Source organism: Salvelinus alpinus, chromosome 11, assembly GCF_045679555.1.
Source record: "Salvelinus alpinus chromosome 11, SLU_Salpinus.1, whole genome shotgun sequence".
Classification (NCBI taxonomy): Eukaryota; Metazoa; Chordata; class Actinopteri; order Salmoniformes; family Salmonidae; genus Salvelinus; species Salvelinus alpinus.
The window spans coordinates 72,099,232-72,119,090 of NC_092096.1; the positions used below are offsets into that span (position 1 = coordinate 72,099,232).

The 19,859-nt window shown below is 49.0% G+C and overlaps 1 protein-coding gene across 1 annotated transcript; it reads left to right on the forward strand.

Annotated features, from left to right (window-relative positions):
- Positions 1-433: 433 nt before the first annotated feature.
- On the forward strand, positions 434-19,003 carry npy2rl (neuropeptide Y receptor Y2, like). Its single transcript, XM_071334162.1, has 6 exons — positions 434-876; positions 8,427-8,929; positions 14,290-14,455; positions 15,583-15,736; positions 15,992-16,547; positions 17,850-19,003. The coding sequence occupies exons 2-6, from the start codon at positions 8,518-8,520 to the stop codon at positions 17,912-17,914; spliced, it is 1,353 nt and encodes a 450-aa protein (XP_071190263.1). The 5' UTR covers positions 434-876; positions 8,427-8,517; the 3' UTR covers positions 17,915-19,003.
- The last annotated feature ends 856 nt before the right edge of the window (positions 19,004-19,859 follow it).

Here is a 19,859-nt window from a genome sequence, read left to right on the forward strand (position 1 = left end):
CAGATGTCTCTCTTCCAACCTTCTATGTTGAACAGATGTCTCTCTTCCAACCTTCTATGTTGAACAGATGTCTCTCTTCCAACCTTCTATGTTGAACAGATGTCTCTCTTCCAACCTTCTATGTTGAACAGATGTCTCTCTTCCAACCTTCTATGTTGAACAGATGTCTCTCTTCCAACCTTCTATGTTGAACAGATGTCTCTCTTCCAACCTTCTATGTTGAACAGATGTCTCTCTTCTACGTTTAAAAACAAAAAATGCATTTATTTTTTCACACACACGCACACTGGCACAGTTACAGCCAATGTTTCCTGAGTCGACAGGAAACAATAGACAGGAAACAATAGACCCTCCCTCTCTCTCTCTCTCCATCCATACTTCTCTCCTCCTCCCGGTTGGATACTCTCCGCGCTCACACACAACTTACCGGACTTGCTTCGTGCAGTCCGCTTAGTCGGTCTCTCTGTTCAGTGCGCGTGAATTGATGTCATCGTTGAAGCGTCGCGCAGAGAAACAACATCTGGCTCGGTTTAACGTGGAAATGAACAGGATCAGCTTTCCGGTACTTTTTATTATCTTTTTTTCAACAGATTGAAAACAGATTTCACCGGAATATGGAAGGATTAAAGGAACAGCAAACTGAAACCAATGGTCGCGACTTTGAGCTCTGGGATTGTTTCTGTGGGTTTTAGGTATCTGATCTCTACCAGAATATAACAGTTTGATCGTTGAGAATGACAATGTCGAGCATTATTTAGTGACAAGATATAATATGTTATTAGTAGAGCTTTATTGGATGTGTTAGCCTACAACTAATGGGTTGGAGGACTGGACATCTGTGAGTGGATTTGACATTTGCGTGTGACAGAGGGAAAGGTAGGCTAAGTGTGTGTGTGTGTGTGTGTGTGTATGTGTGTCACACTGACCCTTCAACAAGCTGTGTGTGTGTGTATGTGTGTCACACTGACCCTTCAACAAGCTCGCACAGTCTCAATTCAGAATCCGACGTTAGCCCACGAACGCCAAATTTCGATGGTTGAGTTTAGGCATTTAATTCTGAATGTTTAAGGTAAGGGTTACGGTTTGGAATAGGGTAATAAAAAAAATAAACACCAAAAAATAAACTTGTGCTTTAACTTAATTTTTCTTTTAACATTTCCCCCAAAAACGTGTACATACGAACGACAGCTTAAAGACACTATGACTACATCACACCACTACATCTCGTCTGCCCAGACCTGCATGCTCACACCTCCATCCCTAGTCCGTTAAAATTATGTTTATATTGTAATACTTCTGACAGGTAATTTCTAGCTCTGCCCACAACTTCATTCCCAGAAAAGCTTTTATTATTGAGTCATTTTTAGTTTTGCTGTAGAATTTGTGAATTTTGTCTCTTGTAAAATACATTCTAAACATTAGTTTATACTGGATTAAGCACACATTTTCACTAACTGTAATTTCGTTAATTATTCTCCAACTTTCTCCCTACCTTGTGCCAACATCAGTTCTTTTTTAAATCTTGGTTCCAATAGTTGATATTTGTTTCTAAGAGATTGTCAGTTGGATAGGCTCTCTGCAACGTTTAGTATATCTTATCATATGACTATCCTTTTCTGACTCAAATAAGATTCAAGGTTTCTCTGATGTCAAAATGATTTCAAATCGAAATTTAAGTTTTAAGTTGCATGTCTTTGAAACTATCTACATTGATCCAAAATTACTTTTTTTAAATTCTGTTATGGAAATTTACTTGATGCACAGTGTCGTAACATGTTCTGTCATGGTCCTAACCATGTCATAATATGTCATAACAGCTGACATAACTTGTCATATCCTGTCATAATATGGTCCTAAAACTGTCATGACACATATATTTACACCTGTCGTGACATATGTTGTGTTATGTTATGGCTGGTTATGACACCTACATAAGAGTGTCAGAACCCACATTTATTCAAGTCAGAAGTTTCCATTTTAAATGTTGTTTATTAAATCCTTTGTTGTCTTTGAAATGAATTCTTTACAGTCATGTTTTTTCATTATATTTTAAATAACTTGTAGAAAATACACTTTATGATACATTCATGAAGCATTATGACCATCCTGTGTCACTTTACTTGGACTAAAAAAAGACACTTTATGACACTGTCATGAAGCATTATGACCATCATAATCATATAAGCCAGATAGGCCTATCACGTACATGCCCTTATATCGGACATCAGTCACAAAGTGTATTTTCCTACTTCTGAAAGCTGCTTCTGCATTCATCCCAGTCAACAGCAACAGTGGATTTTTTCACTTTTTTCAAGAGAAGGTCTTTTAACAAAGCAAATTTGAGGAAAACGCTACCGAAGTTCTACCAACACATTGACTGTGTTACTCGCGCTGGGAAAACACTCGACCACTGCTATTCTCTCTTCTGGGATGCCTACAAGGCCCTCCCCCGCCCTCCCTTCGGCAAATCAGATCACGACTCCATTTTGCTCCTCCCTTCTTATAGGCAGAAACTCAAAGGTCTATTCAACGCTGGTCTGACCAATCAGAATCCATGCTTCAAGATTGTTTTGATCACGTAGACTGGGACATGTTCCGGTAGCCTCGGATAATAACATTGACGTATACACTGACACGGTGACTGAGTTCATCGGGAAATGTAAAGGGGATGTTGTTCCCACTGTGACTATTAAAACCTACCCAAACCAGAAACCGTGAATAGATGGCAGCATTCGCGCTAAACTGAAAGCGCTAACCGCTGCATTTAACCATGGCAAGGTGACTGGGAATATGGTCAAATACAAACAGTGTAGTTATTCCCTCCGCAAGGCAATCAAACAGGTAAAACGTCAGTATAGATGTAACAGTTTTAACTTTACAGCGTCCCCTCGCCCCGACCCGGGCGCGAACCAGGGAGCTTCTGCACACATCAACAACGGTCGCCCACGAAGCATCATTACCCATCACTCCACGGCCCTTGCAGAACAAGGGGCAACACTACTTCTAGGTTTCAGAGCAAGTGACGTAACTGATTGAAACGCTACTAGCGCGTACCCGCTAACTAGCTAGCCATTTCACATCCGTTACACTCACCCCCCTTTCAACCTCCTCCTTTTCCGCAGCAACCAGTGATCCGGGTCAACAGCATCAATGTAACAGTATAACTTTAAACCGTCCCCTCGCCCCGACACGGGCGCGAACCAGGGACCCTCTGCACACATCAACAACTGACACCCACGAAGCATCGTTACCCATCGCTCCACAAAAGCCGCGGCCCTTGCAGAGCAAGGGGCAACACTACTTCTAGGTTTCAGAGCAAGTGACGTAACTGATTGAAACGCTACTAGCGCGTACCCGCTAACTAGCTAGCCATTTCACATCCGTTACATAGAGACAAAGTGGAGTCAACGGCTCAGACACGAGACGTATGTGGCAGGGTCTACAGACAATCATGGATTACGAAGGGAAAACCAGTCACTTCACGGACTCCGACGTCTTGCTCCCAGACAAGCTAAACACCTTCTTCGCCCGCTTTGAGGATAACACAGTGCCATCGACGCGGCCCGCTCTCAAGGACTGTGGGCTCTCGTTCTCTGTGGCCGACGTGAGTAAAACATTTAAACGTGTTAACCCTCGCAAGGCTGCCGGCCCAGACGGCATCCCTTGCCACGTCCTCAGAGCATGCGCAGACCAGCTGGCTGGAGTGTTTACGGACATATTACATCTCTCCCTATCCCAGTCTGCTGTCCCCACTTGCTTCAAGATGTCCACCATTGTTCCTGTACCCAAGAAAGCAAAGGTAACTGAACTAAATGACTACCGCACCGTAGCACTCACTTCTGTCATCATGAAGTGCTTTGAGAGGCTAGTTAAGGACCATATCACCTCCACCTTACCTGGCACCCTAGACCCACTACAATTTGCATACCGCCCCAATAGGTCCACAGGTGACGCAATCGCCATCACACTGCACACCGCCCTATCCCACCTGGACAAGAGGAATACCTATGTAAGAATGCTGTTCATTGTCTACAGCTCAGCCTTTAACACCATAGTACCCTCCAAGCTCATCATTAAGCTCGGGGCCCCAAAACGAAGAAGCTGATCGTGGACTTCAGGAAACAGCAGAGGGACCACAGTGGGGAAGGTGAAAGCTTCAAGTTCCTCGGCATACACATCACTGACAATCTGAAATGGTCCACACAGACAGCGTGGTGAAGAAGGCGAAACAGCGCCTCTTCAACCTAAGGAGGCTGAAGGAATTTTGCTTGGCTCCTAAAACCCTTACAAACCTTTACAGGTGCACAATCGAGAGCATCCTGTCGGGCTGTATCACCGCCTGGTACGGTAACTGCACCGCCCTAGACCGCAAGGCTCTCCAGAGGGTAGTGAGGTCTGCACAATGCACCCTGGGGGGCAAACTACCTGCCCTCCAGGACACCTACACCACCCGATGTCAAAGGAAGGCCAAAAAGATCATCAAGGACAACAACCACCCGAGACACTGTCTGTTCACCCCGCTACCATCCAGAAGGTGAGGTCAGTACAGGTAAATCAAAGCTGGGACGAGAGACTGAAAAACAGCATCTATCTCAAGTCCATCAGACTGTTAAATAGCCATCACTAACCGGCTACCACCCGGTTACTCAACCCTGCACCTTAGAGGCTGCTGCCCCATATACATACACATGGAATCACTGGTCACTTAAATAATGGAACACAAGTCACTTTAATCATGTTTAAATACTGCTTTACTCATTTCATATGTATATACTGTATTCTATTCTACTGTATTTTAGTCAGTGCCACTCCGACATTGCTCGTCCTAATATTTGTATATTTCTTAATTCCATTATATTACTTTTAGATTTGTGTGTATTGTTGTGAATTGTTAGATATTACTGCACTGTTGGAGCTAGAAACAGAAGCATTTAGTTATACTCTCTCTCTCTCTGTCTCTCTCTCTCTGTCTCTCTCTCTGTCTCTCTCTCTGTCTCTGTCTCTGTCTCTGTCTCTGTCTCTGTCTCTGTCTCTGTCTCTGTCTCTGTCTCTCTCTCTCTTTCTCTCTCTCTCTTTCTCTCTCTCTCTCTCTCTCTCGCTCGCTCTCTCTCCCTCTCTCTCTCTCTCTCTCTCTCTCTCTCTCTCTCTCTCTCTCTCTCTCTCTCTCTCTCTCTCTCTCTCTCTCTCTCTCTCTCTCTCTCGCTCTCTCTCTCTCGCTCTCTTTTCCTCTCTCTCTCTCTCTCTCTCTCTCCCTCTCTCTCTCTCGCTCTCTCTCTCCCTCTCTCTCTCCCTCTCTGTCTTCCTCTCTCCTTTTCTCTCCTTCCTTCCCCCCCCCCTCTCTATATCTCAGGTAAGAGGTTCAGCTCTTCTCTTCACAAATAGTGAAAATAGTTAAAGTACAAAAGGGAAAATAAATTAACATAAATATGGGTTGTATTTACAATGTTGTTTGTTCTTCACTGGTTGCCCTTTTCTTGTGGCAACAGGTCACAAATCTTGCTGCTGTGATGTCACACTGTGGTATTTCACCCAGTAGATATGGGAGTTAATCAAAATGTAATTTGTTTTCTAATTCTTTGTGGGTCTGTGTAATCTGAGAGAAATATGTGTCTGTAATATGGTCATACTGTTCCTAGGCCGTCATTGTAAATAAGAATTTGTTCTTAATGGACTTGCCTAGTTAAAGGTTAAATAAATAAAAAAATAACAAAATACATTTGGCAAGAGGTTAGGAAGTGCAACTCATTATTTGGTGTTTTGCATTGTACACAAAGTATATTTGTGCAGAATTCTGCATGCAGAGCCTCAATTTGGTGTTCGTCCCATGTTGTGAATTCCTGGTTGATGAGCGGACCCCAGACCAACCAACCATAAAGGGAAATGGGTTCTATCTTATTCAAGTATATTTAGTCAGATCCTAATTGGTATGTCAAATTTGATGTTCCTTTTGATGGCGTAGAAGGCCCTTCTTAACTTGTCACTCAGATCATTCTCTCTCTATCTCACTCTCTCAGTGACTGTCTCTGTTACCACATGTTACCACCCAGCCACTGTGACTGTCTCTGTTACCACATGTTACCACCCAGCCACAGTGACTGTCTCTACATGTTACCACCCAGCCACAGTGACTGTCTCTACATGTTACCACCCAGCCACAGTGACTGTCTCAACATGTTACCACCCAGCCACAGTGACTGTCTCTACATGTTACCACCCAGCCACAGTGACTGTCTCCACATGTTACCACCCAGTCACAATGACTGTCTCAACATGTTACCACCCAGCCACAGTGACTGTCTCTGTTACCACATGTTACCACCCAGCCACTGTGACGGTCTCTGTTAACACATGTTACCACTCAGCCACTGTGACTGTCTCTGTTACCACATGTTACCACCCAGCCACTGTGACTGTCTCTGTTACCACATGTTACCACTCAGCCACTGTGACTGTCTCTGTTACCACATGTTACCACCCAGCCACTGTGACTGTCTCTGTTACCACATGTTACCACCCAGCCACAGTGACTGTCTCAACATGTTACCACCCAGCCACAGTGACTGTCTCAACATGTTACCACCCAGCCACAGTGACTGTCTCTACATGTTACCACCCAGCCACAGTGACTGTCTCTACATGTTACCACTCAGCCACTGTGACTGTCTCTGTTACCACATGTTACCACCCAGCCACTGTGACTGTCTCTGTTACCACATGTTACCACCCAGCCACAGTGACTGTCTCAACATGTTACCACCCAGCCACAGTGACTGTCTCTACATGTTACCACCCAGTCACAGTGACTGTCTCAACATGTTACCACCCAGCCACAGTGACTGTCTCTACATGTTACCACCCAGCCACTGTGACTGTCTCTGTTACCACATGTTACCACCCAGCCACTGTGACGGTCTCTGTTAACACATGTTACCACTCAGCCACTGTGACTGTCTCTGTTACCACATGTTACCACCCAGCCACTGTGACTGTCTCTGTTACCACATGTTACCACTCAGCCACTGTGACTGTCTCTGTTACCACATGTTACCACCCAGCCGCAGTGACTGTCTCAACATGTTACCACCCAGCCACAGTGACTGTCTCAACATGTTACCACCCAGCCACAGTGACTGTCTCTACATGTTACCACCCAGCCACAGTGACTGTCTCTACATGTTACCACCCAGCCACAGTGACTGTCTCTACATGTTACCACCCAGTCACAGTGACTGTCTCAACATGTTACCACCCAGCCACAGTGACTGTCTCTGTTACCACATGTCACCACCCAGCCACAGTGACTGTCTCTACATGTTACCACCCAGCCACAGTGACTGTCTCTGTTACCACATGTCACCACCCAGCCACAGTGACTGTCTCTACATGTTACCACCCAGCCACTGTGACTGTCTCTGTTACCACATGTTACCACTCAGCCACTGTGACTGTCTCTGTTACCACATGTTACCACCCAGCCACTGTGACTGTCTCTGTTACCACATGTTACCACTCAGCCACTGTGACTGTCTCTGTTACCACATGTTACCACCCAGCCACTGTGACTGGCTCTGTTACCACATGTTACCACTCAGCCACTGTGACTGTCTCTGTTACCACATGTTACCACCCAGCCACAGTGACTGCCTCAACATGTTACCACCCAGCCACAGTGACTGTCTCAACATGTTACCACCCAGCCACAGTGACTGTCTCTACATGTTACCACCCAGCCACAGTGACTGTCTCTACATGTTACCACCCAGCCACAGTGACTGTCTCAACATGTTACCACCCAGCCACAGTGACTGTCTCTACATGTTACCACCCAGCCACTGTGACTGTCTCTGTTACCACATGTTACCACCCAGTCACAGTGACTGTCTCAACATGTTACCACCCAGCCACAGTGACTGTCTCTACATGTTACCACCCAGCCACAGTGACTGTCTCTACATGTTACCACCCAGCCACAGTGACTGTCTCTGTTACCACATGTCACCACCCAGCCACAGTGACTGTCTCTACATGTTACCACCCAGCCACAGTGACTGTCTCTATTACCACATGTCACCACCCAGCCACAGTGACTGTCTCTACATGTTACCACCCAGCCACTGTGACTGTCTCTGTTACCACATGTTACCACCCAGCCACAGTGACTGTCTCTACATGTTACCACCCAGCCACTGTGACTGTCTCTGTTACCACATGTTACCACCCAGCCACAGTGACTGTCTCTACATGTTACCACCCAGCCACTGTGACTGTCTCTGTTACCACATGTCACCACTCAGCCACAGTGACTGTCTCAACATGTTACCACCCAGCCACAGTGACTGTCTCTGTTACCACATGTTACACGTGTGTGTGTGTGTCATGTGGCATCTTAACACTCACCTATTTGCTTCTCACATCTTTCTTTCCAGAACTCTCTTTGTGCACGTGTGTGTTGGTGTGTGTGTATACACACCCGCGTGTGCGTCAAGACCGACGGACATGTGACGAGAAACCATAGAAATGGATCTACTCTCTCCCGCCAACATCTCCCAAGATGCATCCCTTCTCTTCTCCGACGCCGGTCTCCACGGCAATGACCTATACCCCGGCTACCACGCCTACGACCCCGGCGTCGACGACCCCCCAACGGAAGAGTCGTCGTCGCCCCTCCAGTCTCTCTACGCAGACACTCGCCTCCTGGATTTGGGAGACTTGGGAGGGTACGGTCCCGGTGTGGGCGGGTACGGGGACAGCTCTCTGGCAGGACTGGGGGACAGTACTAAGCTAGTAGGGGTCCAGGTGGTTTTAATACTAGCCTACAGTACCATTATACTACTAGGAGTAGTGGGTAACTCTCTGGTCATATACGTGGTGTATCGCTTTAAAACGCTGAGGACAGTTACTAACTTCTTCATAGCTAACCTCGCCGTCGGTAGGTAGCTTTTTATATAGACGGCCTGTCTGCATGTCTGCCTGTCTGTCTGCCAGACTGTCTACCTGACTGTCTGCCTGTCTGGATGTCTGCTTGTCTGTCTGTCTGCCTGTCTATCTGACTGTCTACCTGACTGTCTGCCTGTCTGTCTGCCTGACTGTCTACCTGACTGTCTGCCTGTCTGCATGTCTGCCTGTCTGTTTGTCTGCCTGTCTATCTGACTGTCTACCTGACTGTCTGCCTGTCTGTCTGCCTGACTGTCTACCTGACTGTCTGCCTGTCTGCATGTCTGTCTGACTCTCTGCCTGTATGTCTGCCTGTCTGTCTGCTTGTCTGCCTGTCTGACTGTCTACTTGATTGTCTGCCTGTCTGTCTACATGTCAGTCTGACTGTCTGCCTGTCTGCATGTCTATCTGACTGTCTGCCTGACTGTCTGCCTGTCTGCCTGTCTACCTGACTGTCTGCCTGTCTGTCTGTCTGTCTCCCTGACTGTCTGCCTGTCGGTCTGTCTGTCTGTCTACCTGACTGTCTACCTGACTGTCTGTCTGTCTGCATGTCTGTCTGACTGCATTTATGTCTGTCTGTCTGTCTGTCTGTCTGTCTGTCTACATCTACATCTGTCTGTCTACATTGTCTGCCTGTATGTCTGCCTGTCTGACTGTCTACCTGACTGTCTGCCTGTCTGTCTGTCTGTCTACATTTATGTCTACCTGTCTGTCTACATGTCTGTCTACCTGACTGTCTATCTGACTGTCTACCTGACTGTCTACCTGACTGTCTGCCTGTCTGTCTGCCTGTCTGTCTGTCTACCTGACTGTCTACCTGACTGTCTACCTGTCTGTCTACATGTCTGTCTACCTGACTGTCTGCCTGTCTGTGTACTTGTCTACATGTCTGTCTACCTGTCTGTCTACATGTCTGTCTACCTGACTCTCTGCCTGCCTGTGTACTTGTCTGTCTACCTGTCTGTCTACATGTCTGTCTACCTGTCTGTCTACCTGACTGTCTACCTGTCTGTCTACCTGTCTGTCTACCTGTCTGTCTGCCTGTGTACTTGTCTACCTGTCTGTCTACCTGTCTGTCTACCTGTCTGTCTGTCTACCTGTCTGTCTGCCTGTGTACTTGTCTACCTGTCTGTCTACCTGTCTGTCTACCTGTCTGTCTGTCTACCTGTCTGTCTACCTGTCTGTCTGTCTCTCTCTTTCTCAACAAGTTACATTCAGAAAGAAACCAAATCAGCAGTACCTCATTCTCAGAATGTGTGTGTGTGTGTGTGTGTGTGTGTGTGTGTGTGTGTGTGTGTGTGTGTGTGTGTGTGTGTGTGTGTGTGTGTGTGTGTGTGTGTGTGTGTGTGTGTGTGTGTGTGTGTGTGTGTGTGTGTGTGTGTGTGTGTGTGTGTGTCTGTGTGTGTCTGTGTGTGTGTGCGCGGTGCGTGTGTGTGTGTGTGTGTGTGTGTGTGTGTGTGTGTGTGTGTGTGTGTGTCTGTGTGTGTCTGTGTGTGTGTGCGCGGTGCGTGTGTGTGTGTGTTTTCGATGCCCCTAGGTTAGTTTGAGTGATGACTTAGATGAACTGTCATGTAATATTTTTATGTTTTTTTGTAGACTTTGGGGGTCGGTGTGTGTGTGCATATGTGTGTGTGTGTCTGTGTGTCTGTGTGCATGCGTGCGTGCATATGTGTGTGTGTGCATGAGTATCTGTGTGTATTAATCCTTCAGTCTATCCTCTGCCCCATTGGGTCTGGTTATTGGCAAGAATGTATGTGTGCGTGTGCGTGTTTATGTGTGTGTGTGTGTGCGTGCGTGCGTGCGTGCGTGCGTGCGTGCGTGCGTGCGTGCGTGTGCAGCAGTGAAAGCTGGCTCATAATAAGTGCTGGAATGATGCGTGCATCAAACACATTGAAACCATCTGCTCCAGCCATTACCACCAGCCTGTCCTCCCCAATTAAGTTGCCACCAACTTCCTCCTGTGTTGTGCAAGTGTTCATTATGTTTAGTGTGTGTTCCTGTGACATTGGGCTTTTTTTTGTGAAAGTGTTAACGACGCCCCCGGTTTAAATACATCACACACGATTGTGTGTGTGTGTGTCTGTGTTTCTGTGTTTACCTCCCAAAGGTTTCACACTCCGCTGGGGCATATGTTAGTGAAGACTGTTGGCAAGGTTATGCTCAATACCAAAACACAGTGTTGAATAGTGAGGCTCTAACAAGGTTTGACATGTTTAATACCAAAACAGGGCGGCAGATGGAGGCAGCTAGTCTAGTGGTTAGAGTGTGGAGGCGGCAGGTAGCCTGGTGGTTAGAGTGTAGGGGGGCAGGTAGCCTAGAGGTTAGAGTGTAGGAATGGCAGGTAGCCTAGCCTAGTGGTTAGAGTGTAGGGGAGGCAGGTAGCCTGGTGGTTAGAGTGTAGGAACGGCAGGTAGCCTAGCCTAGTGGTTAGAGTGTAGGGGAGGCAGGTAGCCTGGTGGTTAGAGTGTAGGGGGGCAGGTAGCCTAGTGGTTAGAGTGTAGGGGGGGGGCAGGTAGTCTATTGGTTAGAGTGTAGGGGGGGCAGGTAGCCTAGTGGTTAGAGTGTAGGGGGGGCAAGTAGCCTAGTGGTTAGAGTGTAGGGACGGCAGGTAGCCTAGTGGTTAGAGTGTAGGGGGGCAGGTAGCCTAGTGGTTAGAGTGTAGAGACGGCAGGTAGTCTATTGGTTAGAGTGTAGGCGGGGCAGGTAGGTTAGTGGTTAGAGTGTAGGGGGGGCAGGTAGCCTGGTGGTTAGAGTGTAGAGACGGCAGGTAGCCTAGTGGTTAGAGTGTAGGGGCGCAGGTAGCCTAGTGGTTAGAGTGTGGAGACGGCAGGTAGCCTAGTGGTTAGAGTGTAGGGGGGGCAGGTAGCCTAGTGGTTAGAGTGTAGGGACGGCAGGTAGCCTAGTGGTTAGAGTGTAGGGGGGCAGATAGCCTAGTGGTTAGAGTGTAGGGGGGGCAGCTAGCCTAGTGGTTAGAGCGTTGGGGGGCAGGTAGCCTAGTGGTTAGAGTGTAGGGGGGGCAGGTAGCCTAGTGGTTAGAGTGTAGGGGGGGCAGGTAGCCTAGTGGTTAGAGTGTAGGGGGGGCAGGTAGCCTAGTGGTTAGAGCGTAGGGGGGGCAGGTAGCCTAGTGGTTAGAGTGTAGGGGGGGCAAGTAGCCTAGTGGTTAGAGTGTAGGGACGGCAGGTAGCCTAGTGGTTAGAGTGTAGGGGGGCAGGTAGCCTAGTGGTTAGAGTGTAGAGACGGCAGGTAGTCTATTGGTTAGAGTGTAGGCGGGGCAGGTAGGTTAGTGGTTAGAGTGTAGGGGGGGCAGGTAGCCTGGTGGTTAGAGTGTAGAGACGGCAGGTAGCCTAGTGGTTAGAGTGTAGGGGCGGCAGGTAGCCTAGTGGTTAGAGTGTGGAGACGGCAGGTAGCCTAGTGGTTAGAGTGTAGGGGGGGCAGGTAGCCTAGTGGTTAGAGTGTAGGGACGGCAGGTAGCCTAGTGGTTAGAGTGTAGGGGGGCAGATAGCCTAGTGGTTAGAGTGTAGGGGGGGCAGCTAGCCTAGTGGTTAGAGCGTTGGGGGGCAGGTAGCCTAGTGGTTAGAGTGTAGGGGGGGCAGGTAGCCTAGTGGTTAGAGTGTAGGGGGGGCAGGTAGCCTAGTGGTTAGAGTGTAGGGGGGGCAGGTAGCCTAGTGGTTAGAGCGTAGGGGGGGCAGGTAGTCTAGTGTTTAGAGTGTAGGGGCGGCAGATAGCCTAGTGGTTAGAGTGTAGGGGCGGCAGGTAGCCTAGTGGTTAGAGTGTAGGGGTGGCAGATAGCCTAGTGGTTAGAGTGTAGGGGGGGCAGGTAGCCTAGTGGTTAGAGTGTAGGGGGGGCAGGTAGCCTAGTGGTTAGAGTGTAGGGGCGGCAGGTAGCCTAGTGGTTAGAGTGTAGGACTAGTAACCGAAAGGTTGCTGGATCAAATCCACGAGCTGACAAGGTAAAAACCTGTCGTTCTGCACCTGAACAAGAGAGTTAACCCACTTTTCCCCGGTAGGCCGTCATTGTAAATCATATTTTTTTCTTACCTGACTTGCCTAGTTAAATAAAGGTAAATAAAACAGTGTTGAATAGTGAAGTCTGTTGGTTAGATATGTTCAGCACCAAGAACAAAGAATAGTGGCTTGCAGACAAAGTTCAGGGGGTCCTGGTTGGTATAACTGATTAAAATATTTTTAGCCAGATCCTAATTGGTATGTTGAATTTTATGTTCCTTTTGATGGCATAGAAGGCCCTTCTTCCCTGGTCTCTCAGATTGTTCACAGCTTTGTGGAAGTTTTGTGGACGTTTTTTGTGTGCTCTAGGGCAAAGGTGTCTAGATGGAATTTGTATTTGTGGTCCTGGCAACTGGACCTTTCTTGGAACACCATTATCTCTTACTGAGATTTACTGTCAGGGTCCAGGTCTGGCAGAATCTGTGCAGAAGATCTAGGTGCTGCTGTAGGCCCTCCTTGGTTGGGGACAGAAGCACCAGATCATCAGCAAACAGCAGACATTTGACTTCGGTTTTCTAGTAGGGTGAGGCCGGGTGCTGCAGACTGTTCTACTGCCCTCGCCAATTCGTTGATGTATATGTTGAAGAGGGTGGGGCTTAAGCTGCAACCCTGTCTCACCCCACGGCCCTGTGGAAATAAATGTGTGTTTTTTTGCTAATTTTAACCCCACACTTGTTGGTGTACATGGACTTTATATTGTCGTATGTTTTCCCCCAACACCACTTTCCATCAATTTGTATAGCAGACCCTCATGCCACATTGAGTCGAAAACTAATTTGACATTTTCAAAGCATGAGAAGACTTTGCCTTTGCTTTTGTTTTCTCTCTCTCTCTTTCTTTCTCTCTCTCCCTCTCTCTCCCCCCTCTCTCTCCCTCTCTCCCCCCCTCTCTCTCCCTCTCCCCCCCTCTCTCTCCCTCTCCCCCCCCTCTCTCTCCCCCCCTCTCTCTCCCTCTCCCACCCTCTCTCTCCCTCTCCCCCCTCTCCCCCTCCCCCCTCTCTCCCCCTCTCCCCCCTTCTCTCTCCCCCCCTCTCTCTCCCCCTCTCTCTCCCTCTCCCCCCCTCTCTCCCCCCTTCTCTCTCCCCCCCCCTCTCTCTCCCCCTCTCTCTCCCTCTCCCCCCTCTCTCTCCCTCTCCCCCCTCTCTCTCCCTCTCTCCCCCCTCTCTCTCCCTCTCCCCCCCTCTCTCTCCCTCTCCCCCCCTCTCTCTCCCCCCCTCTCTCTCCCTCTCCCCCTCTCTCTCCCTCTCCCCCTCTCTCTCCCTCTCTCCCCCCCTCTCTCTCCCTCTCCCCCCCTCTCTCTCCCTCTCCCCCCTCTCTCTCCCCATCTCCCCCCCCCCCTCTCTCTCTCTAGCTGACCTCCTGGTGAATACATTATGTCTCCCCTTCACGTTGGTCTATACTCTGCTCGGGGAGTGGAAGTTTGGCCAGGTGCTTTGTTTCCTGCTTCCCTATGCACAGGGATTGGCTGTCCACGTATCCACGGTGACGCTCAACGTCATAGCCCTCGATAGACACAGGTGAGACTTCATCAAGTTTAGCTGCTGACTGACTGACTGATCAAATTATTTTTTGACTGACTGACTGAATGACTGACTGACTGACTGACTGATTCATTGATTGTTTGGCTGGCTGTCTGATTGATTGACTGGCTCATTGGCTGGCTGACTGATAGATTGACTGGCTGATTGATTGGCTGGCTGATTGACTGGCTGATTGATTGACTGACTGATTGACTGGCTGACTGATTGACTGGCTGATTGACTGGCTGACTGATAGATTGACTGGCTGATTGATTGACTGACTGATTGATTGGCTGACTGATTGACTGGCTGATTGACTGGCTGACTGATAGATTGACTGGCTGATTGACTGGCTGACTGATAGATTGACTGGCTGATTGATTGGCTGACTGATTGATTGACTGGTTGATTGACTGGCTGATTGACTGGCTGACTGATAGATTGACTGGCTGACTGATTGATTGACTGGCTGATTGACTGGCTGATTGATAGATTGACTGGCTGATTGACTGGCTGACTGATAGATTGACTGGCTGATTGATTGGCTGACTGATTGATTGACTGGACGATTGATTGACTGACTAATTGACTGGCTGACTGATTGATTGACTGGCTGATTGACTGGCTGATTGACTGGCTGACTGATTGATTGACTGGCTGATTGACTGGCTGATTGACTGGCTGACTGATAGATTGACTGGCTCATTGACTGGCTGACTGATTGATTGACTGGCTGATTGACTGGCTGATTGACTGGCTGATTGATTGGCTGACTGATTGATTGACTGGCCGATTGATTGACTGACTGATTGACTGACTGATAGATTGACTGGCTGATTGATTGGCTGACTGATTGATTGACTGGCCGATTGATTGACTGACTGATTGACTGGCTGACTGATTGACTGGCTCATTGACTGGCTGATTGATTGATTGACTGGCTGATTGACTGGCTGATTGACTGGCTGACTGATAGATTGACTGGCTGATTGACTGGCTGACTGATAGATTGACTGGCTGACTGATAGATTGACTGAGTGATTGACATGCTGATTGATTGATTGGCTGACTGACTGACGGACTGATTGACTGGCTGATTGATTGACGGACTGATTGATTGACAGGTGTATAGTGTACCACCTGGAGACCAGGATGAGAAAGGATGTGTGTTTCGGGGTGATTGCCGCCACATGGGTGCTGAGTGCAGTGCTGGCCAGCCCACTAGCTATCTTCAGAGAGTACGGTACCTTCAATCTGGCTCCAGGACAGTCTATACAGGTAGGTCTCACACACACAGCCCACTAGCTATCTTCAGAGAGTACGGTACCTTCAATCTGGCTCCAGGACAGTCTATACAGGTAGGTCTCACACACACAGCCCACTAGCTATCTTCAGAGAGTACGGTACCTTCAATCTGGCACCAGGACAGTCTATACAGGTAGGTCTCACACACACGACAGACAGACAGACAGACAGACAGACAGACAGACAGACAGACAGACAGACACTAACCCACTCTCTCCTCTTCTCCAGGTGTGTACAGAGAAGTGGCCGGGCAGCTCAACAGACGGGACAGTCTATTCAATCTCCATGCTCCTCCTCCAATACGTTCTCCCTCTAGCCGTCATCTCCTTCGCCTACGCCCGTATCTGGTCCAAGCTCCGTTCCCACATGTCCCCCGCCGGCCGCAACGACCGCCACCGCCGCCGGCGCAAAACCACCAAGATGCTGGTGACCATGGTCGTGGTGTTCGCGGTCAGCTGGCTGCCGTTCCACGCTTTTCAATTGGCCACGGATATCGACAGCTCCGTCTTGGACATGAGAGACTTCCGACTGCTGTACACGCTGTTCCACGTGGGGGCCATGTGCTCAACGTTCGCCAACCCTCTGCTCTACGGGTGGATGAACAGTAACTACAGGACCGCGTTCATGACCGTGTTCCGCTGTGACCAGAGAATGGATAGTGTGCATCCGGAGGGAGGAAGAGGGAAGGGAGGAAGAGGGAAGGGAGGAGAAAGAGAGGAAGGAGGTGGGAAGGGAGGAGAGGGAGGAGAGGGAGGAGGGAAGGGAGGAGAAAGAGAGGAAGGAGGTGAGAAGGGAGGAGAGGGAGGAGATGGAGGAGGGAAGGGAGGAAGAGGGAAGGGAGAAGAAAGAGAGGAAGGAGGTGGGAAGGCAGGATATGGAGGAGGGAAGGCAGGAGAGGGGGGAGGGATGACAGTAGAGGGGGGAGGGATGGCAGGAGAGGGGGGAGGGATGACAGTAGAGAGGGGAGGGATGGCAGGAGAGGATGGAGGGAAGGCAGGAGATGGGGGAGGGATGACAGTAGAGGGGGGAGGGATGGCAGGAGAGGGGGGAGGGATGACAGTAGAGGGGGGAGGGATGGCAGGAGAGGGGGGAGGGATGACAGTAGAGAGGGGAGGGATGGCAGGAGAGGATGGAGGGAAGGCAGGAGATGGGGGAGGGATGACAGGAGAGGGGGGAGGGATGGCAGTAGAGGGGGGAGGGATGGCAGGAGAGGGGGGAGGGATGGCAGGAGAGGGGGGAGGGATGACAGTAGAGGGGGGAGGGATGGCAGTAGAGGGGGGAGGGATGGCAGGAGATGGGGGAGGGATGACAGGAGAGGGGGGAGGGATGGCAGTAGAGGGGGGAGGGAAGGCAGGAGATGGGGGAGGGATGGCAGGAGAGGGGGGAGGGATGGCAGTAGAGGGGGGAGGGATGGCAGAAGAGGGGAAAGGGATGACAGGAGAGGGGGGAGGGATGGCAGGAGAGGGGGGAGGGATGGCAGGAGAGGGGGGAGGGAAGGCAGGAGAGGGGGGAGGGATGGCAGTAGAGGGGGGAGGGATGGCAGGAGAGGGGGGAGGGATGGCAGGAGAGGGGGGAGGGAAGGCAGGAGAGGAGGGAGGGATGGCAGAAGAGGGGAAAGGGATGACAGGAGAGGGGGGAGGGATGGCAGGAGAGGGGGGAGGGATGGCAGGAGAGGGGAAAGGGATGACAGGAGAGGGGGGAGGGATGGCAGGAGAGGGGAAAGGGATGACAGGAGAGGGGGGAGGGATGGCAGGAGAGGATGGAGGGATGGCAGAAGAGGGGAAAGGGATGACAGGAGAGGGGGGAGGGATGGCAGGAGAGGGGGGAGGGATGGCAGGAGAGGGGGGAGGGAAGGCAGGAGAGGGGGGAGGGATGGCAGTAGAGGGGGGAGGGATGGCAGGAGAGGGGGGAGGGATGGCAGGAGAGGGGGGAGGGAAGGCAGGAGAGGAGGGAGGGATGGCAGAAGAGGGGAAAGGGATGACAGGAGAGGGGGGAGGGATGGCAGGAGAGGGGGGAGGGATGGCAGGAGAGGGGGGAGGGATGGCAGGAGAGGGGGGAGGGATGGCAGGAGGTGGAGAAGAAGGAGGAATGAAGCTGGATCTAGAAGCCCAGGACGTTGTGACAAACCATCTCAATGCTACAGACCTCTGAGAGAGAAGAAGAGGGAAGGAGAAATAGAGACAGATTGAGAGAGAGGGAGAGAGGGAGAGAGGGGAGAGAGAGAGGAAGAGAGAGAGAGGGAGACAAAGGGAGAGGGAGAGATAGAGGGATAGAGAGAGAAAGAGAGACCGATGGCGAGAGAGGGGGAGATGGGGAGAGAGAGTGAGAGAAAGAGAGAGAGAGAGAGAGAGAGAGGGGGGAGAGAGGGAGAGAGTGTGAGAGAGAGAAGGAGAGAGAGAGAAGGATAGGCAGATGGAGAGAGAAACATGTAGAGAGAAGGACAGGGATTATCAGAAAGAATGGGAGAACAATAGAATGTGAGAGGGATGAGAAGAGACTGAGTAGACAAAATCACAGAGACAGAGAAAGGAATGAGAGCAAGATAGAGTGAGTCACGGAGAGGGAAAGAAAGAGAGAAAGCGAGAGAGATGAAGCAGTGATGACCTAATAGAGAGATAACCCACTATTCACATAATAAAAGGATGATGCGATAGAGAGATAACCCACTGTTCATGATAAAATGATGATGGGAAAGAGAGATAACCCACTGTTCATGATAAAATGATGATGTTACAGAGAGATAACCCACTGTTCATGATAAAATGATGATGTTACAGAGAGATAACCCACTGTTCATGATAAAATGATGATGTTATAGAGAGATAACCCACTGTTCATGATAAAATGATGATGTTATAGAGAGATAACCCACTGTTCATGATAAAATGATGATGTTACAGAGAGATAACCCACTGTTCATGATAAAATGATGATGTTACAGAGAGATAACCCACTGTTCATGATAAAATGATGATGTTACAGAGAGATAACCCACTGTTCATGATAAAATGATGATGTTACAGAGAGATAACCCACTGTTCATGATAAAATGATGATGTTACAGAGAGATTAACCCACTGTTCATGATAAAATGATGATGTTACAGAGAGATAACCCACTGTTCACGGTAAAATGATGTTACAGAGAGATAACCCACTGTTCACATGATAAAAAAGGAAAATGAATGTCAGAGATTGAATGAAGAAAAAAAAGATTATGAGATGAAATAAAACCCTGAAAGGAGCTTAAAGTTGTAATGAGTTCAGTTTTGTCCATAGTGATGGGTTGGGACTGGCTGGCTGGCCAGCGGTGACCTATATTCAGGCCCAAATCACAGAATGTTTTGGGTTGTTGATTTAAAATAGTTTGAAACTTTGTCTCTGTTCCAAATGCCACCCTATTCCCTATCAGGGCCCTGGTCGATAGTAGTGCACTGTAAGGAGTGACATCTGAGAAGCACCATGGCCTCATCTGTGGGATGAATTATACAGAAACGTGTGCCTTGGCAAATAGCTTTTTCTCACCTCAATGTGGCAAACTTATAATAAAGGTTAAATCAAAAAATAAATCTGAAAATGTGAAAGGCTTTCGGTGCGTCTCATGGACATCTATCGATATTTTCAGGAGATGGTGGCTGTCTGTTGATGTCTTGGTATTTATGGAGTCAATGTTGTAGACTTCAGGATAGACTGTAAGTCACTGGTAACATTATAAAAGCATGAACATTTAGAGACGAAATGAAAGAAATGATACAACGTCGATGGAATGACAGAAATCCTTTCATAATGTGGATTACAACTAGTTAATCTCTTGAGGACAGATGAGGTTCTACTAGTTGATCTCTTGAGGACAGATGAGGTTCTACTAGTTGGTCTCTTGAGGACAGATGAGGTTCTACTAGTTGATCTCTTGAGGACAGATGTGGTTCTACTAGTTGGTCTCTTGAGGACAGATGAGGTTCTACTAGTTGATCTCTTGAGGACAGATAGGTTCTACTAGTTGATCTCTTGTGGACAGATGACGTTCTACTAGTTGATCTCTTGTGGACAGATGACATTCTACTAGTTGATCTCTTGTGGACAGATGAGGTTCTACT